The sequence below is a fragment of the Marmota flaviventris genome, chromosome 9 (genome assembly GCF_047511675.1).
Source record: "Marmota flaviventris isolate mMarFla1 chromosome 9, mMarFla1.hap1, whole genome shotgun sequence".
NCBI lineage: Eukaryota > Metazoa > Chordata > Mammalia > Rodentia > Sciuridae > Marmota > Marmota flaviventris.
Window position 1 is genome coordinate 110,018,926 of NC_092506.1, and position 9,550 is coordinate 110,028,475.

The 9,550-nt window shown below is 38.9% G+C and overlaps 1 protein-coding gene across 3 annotated transcripts; it reads right to left on the bottom strand.

Annotated features, from left to right (window-relative positions):
* Positions 1-2,752: 2,752 nt before the first annotated feature.
* On the bottom strand, positions 2,753-8,780 carry Acrv1 (acrosomal vesicle protein 1). Of its 3 annotated transcripts, XM_027945396.2 has the most exons (6): positions 8,729-8,780; positions 7,326-7,394; positions 6,919-7,121; positions 6,750-6,783; positions 5,109-5,228; positions 2,753-2,877 (listed from the first exon to the last, which is right to left on the bottom strand). In XM_027945396.2, exons 1-6 carry the CDS (start codon positions 8,778-8,780, stop codon positions 2,753-2,755), a joined length of 603 nt encoding a protein of 200 aa, XP_027801197.2. The 3 variants fall into 3 exon arrangements, with proteins under 3 accessions (XP_027801197.2, XP_027801194.2, XP_027801195.2); XM_027945393.2 differs by having other exon boundaries at positions 6,919-7,394; XM_027945394.2 differs by lacking the exon at positions 6,750-6,783 and having other exon boundaries at positions 6,933-7,394.
* Between the last annotated feature and the right edge of the window lie 770 nt (positions 8,781-9,550).

Here is a 9,550-nt window from a genome sequence, read left to right on the forward strand (position 1 = left end):
AAAAATAAGAGACCCAGAATAGTCAAAGCAATCGTTAGCAAGAAAAGTGAAGCAAGAGGCATCACAATATCAGACCTTAAACTATATGCTACAGAGCAATAGTAACAAAAACCACATGGTGTTGGCACCAAAATAGACATGTAGACCAATGGTACAGAATAGAAGACACAGAGACAAACCCACATAAATACAATTATCTCATACTAGACAAAGGCACCGAAAACATACATTGGAGAAAAGATAGCCTCTTCAACAAATGGTGCTGGGAAAATTGGAAATCCATATGTAGCAAATGAAACTAAACCCCTGTCTCTCATGCTGCACAAAACTCAAAATGGATCAAGGACCTAGGAATTAGACCAGAGACCCTGCGTCTACTAGTGGAAAAAGTGGGCCCAAATCTTCATCAGGCCAAATTAGGCACCGACTTCCTTAACAAGACTCCTAAAGCACAAGAAGTTAAATTAAGAATAAATGGGATTGGATTCAAACTAAAAAGTTTCTTCTCAGCCAAGAAAACAACGTGAAGAGAGAGCCTACAGAACAGGAAAAAAATCCATACCGCATGCACATCAGATAGAGCACTAATCTCCAGGATACATAAAAAACTCAAAACACACCAAAAAAAAAAAAAAAAACCCACAAATAACCCAATCAATAAATGGGCTAAGGAACTGAAAAGACACTTCACAAAAGAATAAATACAATCAATCAACAAACATGGAAAAAATGTTCATCGTCTGTTAGAGAAATGCAAATCAAACTACTCTAGATTTCATCTCACTCTTGTCAGAATGGCAATCATCAAGAATACAAGTAATAATAAATGTTGGTGATGATATGGGGAAAAAGGTACACTCATACATTGCTGGTAGGACTGCAAATTAGTGCAACCACTTTGGAAAGCAGTATGGAAATTCCTTAGAAAACTTAGAATGGAACCACCATTTGACCCAGCTATTCCACTCCTCAGTTTATACCCAAAGGACTTAAAATCAGCATACTATAGTGATGCAGCCACCTCAATGTTTATAGCAGCTCAATTCACAATAGCTAAACTGGGGAACCAACCTTAATGACCTTCAACAGAAGAATGGATAAAGAAAATGTGGTACCTATGAACAGTGGAATATTACTCAGCCTTAAAGAAGAATGAAATTATAGCCTTTGCAGCTAAATGGATGGAACTAGAGAACATCATGCTAAGTGAAAAAAAATCAATGCCAAAGAACCAAAGGCCTAATCTTTTCTCTGATAAATGGATGCCATAGTGTGTGTGTGTGGCAGGGGGTGGTAGGGAAGAATGAAGGAACTCTAGTTTGTGTAGAGGGGAGTGAGGGGAGAGGTGGGGCTGTGGGAATGGGAAAGATGGTAGAACGAACCAGGCATTATTTATTACATGTATGATTATTACACCACTGGTGTGACTCTGGCACCATGTACAGCCAGAGAAATGAAAAATTGTGCTCCAGTTGTGTACAATGTGTCAAAATGCATTCTCCTGTCATGTGTAACTAATTAGAACAAATTAAAAAAAAAATAGAAGGGAAACCAGTTAGAGTAGAAGGTGGAAAACAGGGGGAAGAAAGGGTAGGAAAGTGAAGGTACTTGGAAATGAATTTGATCAAATTGTACTGTTTTATTGTGTGCACATATATTATAGCAAATTCCACTGTTACGTATAATTATAATGTACCAATAAAAAGGGGAGGGAAAAATACACGAAGACCACTCCAGCTATCTCAGGAGCCTTTAAACTGAGGTATGTGGAAGCAGTGGCTGAAAGGAGATGAGTTTATGTAGGAGGAGAGAATTGATTTTTGTCTTAAAAGAACCATTCTGGCTAATATTCTGAGGAAATGGCTCAGATTGAGATCATGCAGATTTGGTTTTAGAATTGTGCTTTGGTGTGTTCTAGTTCTGTGACCTTGATCAATTTAGAACAATATGGAATATAAATAGAACATCTTTATGTCATATTTCCTTATTTATAAAATAAGAATTTTGCTATCTTTCCTCATGATAAGACCATGTACGTGAAAACATCTTGAAGTGTGAGAGTGTTTAGTATTCCACCTGCCCCTCTATACTAAGTAGATGATCCAGTAATATTGTGTTGAGAAACTGATGTAAGCATTATGAACTGCTGCATATTTATACAGCAAACAGAAAAGAATAATTTTATTCTTAAAAGTGGACTGTTGAAAACTCAAAATTCTCAAGAGCTAAAGAAAAGTTGACTGCTATGTACTATTAAGTAAAATGGGGGGGACAGGGGTAGGAAAGTGGGGGAGGGGGACAGAGAAGTACCTACAATATTCTTTAAGCCCCATAAAAGATTAATACCTACTTTGTATTCTCCTTGCTCTCTCTGTCCTGGGAGAGGCCTTCACTTTCTTAAGTATGGAATAGTTATAAAATCATCTACATTAGTGGGGGTGGAAGGAAGTTCAGGCTGACCCTGCAACTGGACTGATGGGAAAAGAAATCTGTCTGGATCTCATGTTCTCTACCATGAGGGTTTTATTGAAAAAAGAAAATTTGGAATATTGAGAGAGTAAGGGGGAAGACAGAGGACAAAGAATGGGTAAGGCATGAATAGAAAAGATATTTGAGCATCCTGTCTGATGCTCAGGCAGAAGCAGATGTGATAAGTCGTTGATGCTATAGTGATATAATATAAATTGAGCCAAGTACGATGGTAAAGGCTTTTTGCTGCCTGAGTCAGAGCAAAAAGCAGAGGCCCCGTCTTCTAGATCTTGTTGCAGAAAGGTTGATTCCGACAGCATATAATTTGCATCCTCGTTCCATGAGAGAAAAGGTTCATAGATGGGCACATGTTCTCACACCCTTGAACCATGAATTGGAGTTTTCCACCTGAAAGGAGTAAAGACAGACTGGAATTAACAGAAACCTTCCTTTATTCATGATGCCCTCATGAAGGGCTGGCTACCACCCCTGTGTGTGTATTTTTCTCCCCTTTCCCTTCTATCTTCGTCCTCTGGGATCTTTCACCATCAGTTGCACACTTCTTGTATTTTCAGTTTGTTCCTCTCTCCTGATTACCTTTCTGGTTTACAAACATGCTCAAGTTTCCCCAACTCAAAAAGATAAAACAAAGAAATCTTTCTCTTGACCATGCTACTCTCCTATACTATCATTTCCCCACAAACTTCTCCAAAGAGTTGACTGTCGTCAACCTAATCCTGCTTATATCTGGCCCCAAGACACTCTGATTCATTACTCCACTATTCTGAAAGGGTACTTGAGTTCTAGTCATTCTGCTGCCCTTCTCAGGACTTGACCTCTCTGCATTTACATAGTGCTGATGACTTCTTTCTCTCTCTTTTTGAACTGCATAATCTCATTTGTTTATGCAAAAAAAAAAAAAGTTGAATACATAGATGCCAAGAGTTGAATAGTGGTTACCAGGAACAAGGAGTGGGAGTGTTGGGACTTGAGGTAGAAAAGGGGAGATAATAGATCAAAGTGTAAAAAGTTGAAGTTATGTTAGTGAATAAGTCTACAGATCTAATATACAATATGCTGACTGTAGTTAATATTGTAGTATGCAACCTAGATGTCCTTCAATAAATGAATAGATAAAGAAACTGTGGTATATATACCGATGGAATATTACTCAGCATTAAAAGAGATTAAAATTTGCAGGTAAATGAGTAGAGTTGGAGAATATCAGGCTAAGCGAAGTAATCCAATCCCCAAAAACCAAAGGCTGAATGTTCTCTCTGATAAGTGGGATATTGATCCATAACGGGGGAGATGGGTGGAATGGGGAAAATGGAGGAACTTTGATTGGGCAAAGGGGAGGGAGGGGGAATGGGCGTAGGAAAGATGGTGGAATGAGATGGATATTATTACCCTAGGTACATGTATGACTGCACATATGGTGCGACGCTACATCGTGTATAACCAGGGAAATGAAAAGTTTTGCTGCAATGGTGTATAATGAATCAAAATGTATTCTGCTGTTATATATACCTAGTTAAATAAATTAATTAGAAAAATATAATAGTATGTACTAGAAATTTGCTAAGGCTGTATAGATTTCAGGTGCTCTTAGAGCAACACAAAAAGTAACTATGTAAGGATGAAGTATAATGCATGTGCCATAAATTTATCCTTTTAAAATTAATAACACAATATTGTTTAGTATATTCACAGAATTCAAGCATCATCACTAATTTTAGGATATTTTTATCACCCCCAAAAGACATTCCATTCCCATTAGCAGTTACTTCACTGGCCCACATCTTACAAGCTTTTTCTGAAAACTACTTTCTCCCTAATTTCTCTGCACCTCTAATCTCTCCTTCCCCTGTGAGCACCCATTGCTTTTCTGCCTTAAGATATTTACCAATTGTTCCTTTGCAATATTGTTTCCTGTTTCTTACATTGGGCCATAATCTATTTGTACATAGTCTATATTTGATTCATTTTTCTGTAAGGACCCATGGTATGTGTCATTAATGTTTCTTAAGTGATGGTGGATGAATGCACACATTGTAGAATTGTGGGCAAAATGGTATTTCTAATGAGAGACCAGACAACTGACAGAGTTAGGCAATGATCATGGAATGGAAGTATCCAAGATCTCATTTTGGGGATAAGGAGTGAGTTTAAGGGTAGAGAGATGTGGGAATATATTTAGTTTTGGCAACCTGTGGACATAGATTTGTAGACAAAAGTTTATTAAATTTATTCATATAGTATTCGCTAAATGCCTGCCATGTGCTGAACATTGTACTATGTTCAAGGAACATAAGCCATGAAAAAAACAAACCATAGTCCTGAGCTTACAGTCAATGTCTCAGTGGTCTAAAGGGCAATACACAACATTTCTTTAAAATAGAAAGAGTGCCAATCTCCCTGCCTCCTTTTAAGATCATTAAGACCTGTTGGGGAGAGTCTCTACCTCCCCATCAGTACTTGGGATTCTATTCTGAATCCTTAAAAGCATGAGGTTCTTCTGAATCTCCAAGTTCCTGATCCCTCTCCTAGACCACTGCCCTCTCCAACTGCCCGGTATTAGTATATAAGTTGGTTAATGTATTCTCTGGCAAAGACTGCCTTTAGAGGTCCCTACATACCTTCAAAGATCTTCTTTAGCATGCACTGCTGGGAATTCTGAGTGGTGCAGACTCCTTCACCACGAAGGCATTTTCCTTGCTCAGTCATATAAGCGCATGTGTAGCAACTTAACATTGTGCCTGAAATTTTAAGATAAGCCTGATGAAATTCCCATACAGATCAGATGTGTATATGTGAGTCACACATCTGGGGAGAGACGATGAGTTATAAGTAGCCTGGATAAAAAATTAATTTCTTAATTCTTGTTGGGATCTGAGGGATTTGTGTTTGATAGAGGATATTCTCTATTCTAGAGGAAATTCCTTTCATTCGTATTGCTTCATCTATGACCTTCATTGCTGATGAATCCCAAGTTTATCTAATACTGACTTTTACTATAGTCCATATCTTTATTGGCTTCCTAGATATTTATAATTAGATGCCTTTTTGTCATGTCTTACCTGATAGGAGCATGTTGTCACGTGACTGGCTCCCTTTCCTGCTTCTTATCATACTCTCACAAAGCACAAACATTTGGATTCAAATTTGACCAACTAATAAGCTATTTTAGAGTATTGTTGCAAACCTTGTAAAGAGTCTACGTTATTTTCCATTTTCAAATTGGCCTTGTTCTTCTTTTCTTTTTAAATTTATTTTAAAATATTTTTTTTAGCTGTAAATGGACACAATAACTTTTATTTATTTATTTTATGTGTTGCTGAAGATCAAACCCATTGTTACAACCCCATCCTCTCAAATTGACCTTGTTAAAGGTTGCTGAAATATTTCCATGTTACCTCTTTTCATTGTCTCTGTTTATAATCTCCTAGTTCAGGAAGCATAAAGTAAGGAAAGGGGGAAAAAATTGTGCTTTAAACAGACCTAAAGTGTGTGTGTATTTGCAATATGGAGGTTGAATTCAGGGACCCTCAACCACTGAACTAATTATCTCCAGCCCTTTTTATTTTATTTTGAGATAGAGTACTTTTGCTAAGTTGTCCCAGCTGGCCTCAACCTGGGGATCCTCCTACCTGGCCCTCCTGAGTTGTAGATAGGCCTAAGTTTGAATCCACCATTACCAATTTCTAGCCATGTAACTTTGGGCATATTATTTTTACCTTGCTTCTCCCATCTGAAAATTTAGAATAATAATGCTTATGCAATGGGGTGAAATATGAGGCATTTTATGTCTGTTATTAACTTGAGGCATCAAACTTAGGGTCTTATTTTTCTTCCTTGACCAACCCCTTTTAAGTAAGTCACAGAATTGCAGTTCTGGGAACTAATTTTTGTCTCTAACAGAACTAATTTTTGTCTCTGCATGCTTCATATTCTGTTAGTCTTTAGAACTTTGCATTTTCATGAGCTGCTTCTAGGGGAGTCATTGGGCATTTATATTCAGAATATCTTATGGAGAATGTAATTGGAAGGGTAACTGGCATTTTGTATTTGTATAATTGTTCTTAAAGAGGGTCCTGCAAATTGTGTGACTTTCAGGCCCCAGAAACCTGGAACAGCCTTTTGGTATTGTGCAGAGACCTAGAAAACCTTTGGGAGAGCTATTTGTGAAGTGTTAATGGTTGCTTCTTTAATACTTCTTCCCTAAAATTGGGTTCTCCTGATGTGTTCCCCACTCCCCACTTGAAGCTACTTTGGCTCACCTGGAGATGTGCTTGCAAATGGTGTACTTGAAAGCTGTTCAGCTGAAGACGGTTCACCTGAGGACTTTTCACCTGCAGACACTTCACCTGAAGGTGCTTCACCTGAAGTGTGCTCAGTGGCAATATGTTCACGTGTCATCTGTTCGCTGGAAATATGTTCACGTGAAACCTGTTCACCTGAACCATGTTCTCCTGAAGGCTGCTCTCCCGAAGGCTGCTCTCCCGAAGGCTGTTCTCCCGAAGGCTGCTCTCCCGAAGGCTGTTCTCCTACAGGTTGTTCTCCTGCAGGTTGTTCTCCTGAAGGCTGTTCACTTGAAGTGTGTTCACCTGAAGGCTGTTCACCTGAAGGCTGTTCACTGGAAGCAGGTTCACCTGATGACATTTCACCTGAAGGCTGTTCACCTGAAGTGTGCTCGTTTACATGTTCACTTGCATGCTCGCTCTCAGCATGTTCACCAGAAGTGTGCTCCCCTTCACTATGCTCGCTGGAACCATGCTCACTTAAAACAGTCTCACCTGAAGAAGTATCATATAAAGCATCAACATCTGAAGGGTTTGCAAGTGAAAAGTATTCACTTGAAAGTTGCTGAACTGGAGCTTGATGATCCATTGAGCCCAGGGGCTCATCAGGCTGATCTGGTGCTCCTGGGATGGAGAAGAAACAGAAGAGAAATGGAGAAGGTGAGAGTGGGGTAGAGGTTACTTTTCCATGTTTTGAGACAAATGGAGACTCCTAAGTTTCTTGTAGGTCTAAATCAGTTACTTGAAGATAGTTGACTTCCCCCCAACACCTGCACTAATTACCCCAAGAGACCAGGGAGGATGGAGGTATTTAATAAAAACACAGAAACCTCCTCTGGAATTAAAGGAAAAAATTTTAAGGTATATTAAGAACTCCATGGGGGTGGGGGTATTCACTCATCCATGCATCAAAAGCACCTGAAGGAGCCAGGCACGGTGGCAAATGCCTGTAATCCCAGCAGCTCAGGAGGCTGAGGCAGGAGGATCCCAAGTTCAAAGCCAGCCTCAGCAAAAGCGAGGCACCAAGTACAAAATAGGGCTGAGGACATGGTTCAGTGGCCAAGTGTCCCTGAGTTCAATCCCCGGTACCCAAAATTAAAAACAAAAAAAGGTAAGATTTGATTTGATAAGGCTTTTGGTAGATTTTTGTTTTAAAAATTTGTTACATAAATATCTGCCCAGCTGATTCTTTAATACTTAACAAAATTTTTAAATAAGAGATGCTTCTGATAATAGGAAACAGGTTTGGAAAATATGCTAATTTTTTAATCATTCTTAGAGTTTATAGTTTATTACTTCACTACGTGACTAGCACATAGCTACCATCTCGTGACTGGGTATCTTTGTTTCTGAGTCAACTTTGTGAAAGTCTAAAAGGCAAAAAGCAACATTTCTGAAAGCTAGTGTTAGAGAAAACACTCTGTCACTTCACAAACAGCACAGAGCTCATAAATCTCTCTCTTGTAGGAGGCAGCCCTCCATAAATAGGGAATCCTGAAAGAGAAAATACAGAAACTGGATGGATGAACATAGCCATGAAGGAAAGGCTTATAAGGTTTCTGGCCCAAAGCCCTGTGTGTTCTGAGATAGTTTTCTGGGCACATCACCTTCCTATCTCATTATAGCTTTGCTTGGCACCTTAAGTATACAAGGATCCCTTGCACTCAATTGATGGGAACAAACCTTTGCTGAACTTCTGCTGAGCTCCTAGGCCTGTTCTTCTGTCTCACAGAACATCAGGCACAAATGTTGAATGGCTAAATGAAATAGGAATAGGAACATGCCCTCTGACTATAAAGCCATAACTAGGAGAAATCAACTGGTTCAGGAGCTCTCAGAGATAGTCTAATTACTCTTAATTCTGATTTGGGTAACTAGGAGACTGGTCTTACTTCTTCAAGGGCAAAAACGCCTTAAAGGTGGCCCCTTACATACCCAAGCTAACAGAGAAGACTCACCTCTAACAGATCCAAGCAGATGAAAACTCATTAGTAAGATTAACTGGTTCATCTGGATTTAGAAAAAGAAGGGCCTCTAGTGTGGGGCACCCAAGAGCTGTAAAGAAACTGTGAGCAGGAGCTCCCAATACTGAATCAGAGCTTCTGGGAATTCTAGAACCTCAGGAACAACCCATGATTCCTCACAATGGGTTGTGCTCTGAGGTCCTCATGTGGCCTGTCTAGGCAAGTTGACCCTTAATAATTCAAGGAAATTTCCACTAGTGAAGCCTAGTGAGTATTTTTTATGTTGGGGTTATCTGCCCTATCTTAAAAAAGAAAAAAGTATTACCAAAATACATATATTCTTTGTAATAAATTTTTAAAAAATGTCTCTCTTAAGTATTCTTGACAGAGGTGTGGTGGGCTGCTTATTTTCTGTTTGATTCTCTAAATCAGCCTTTCTTGCCCTGATTTGTACCCCAGGAGGCTCATCTCTGTTGACTTCATTACTTGAGTACTGGTTGGGATTTTCTTCATATTGAATTTAACCAATGGAAGATTGGAGGGGAGAAAGGGAAGGAAGTAGAGAAAGAGGACTATTTTTTTCTATTTTTTCTTGCCACAGTGGTGTTTTCAACCAGCCTATAGTAACATGTTTTCCTTTTACTGACCCCTTCTGCCTTGGGATAATAATGATTTACACTGTTGCTGAAACCTGGATGCTCCACTTTTTTTTTTTTTTTTTTTATCCCCACTTGCTAGTGTAAATAGTCTTTTCATATAGACCTATTTCAGTCATAGTTTTGGCAGGAAGCAAATTGAAACTCAAATAGGTAACTG

What these genes read in the sequence shown, in the direction of transcription:
- Acrv1 (XM_027945393.2), bottom strand. Translation starts at nt 8,780, where the DNA reads ATGAACCAGTTAATCTTACTAATGAGTTTTCATCTGCTTGGATCTGTT. An exon ending in AACATGGTTCAGGTGAACAG is followed by an intron (nt 6,784 to 6,918) that starts GTTTCACGTGAA and finishes TCAGCTGAACAG; the next exon opens with CTTTCAAGTACACCATTTGC. An exon ending in ATTTGCAAGCACATCTCCAG is followed by an intron (nt 5,229 to 6,749) that starts GTGAGCCAAAGT and finishes TTAAAATTTCAG; the next exon opens with GCACAATGTTAAGTTGCTAC.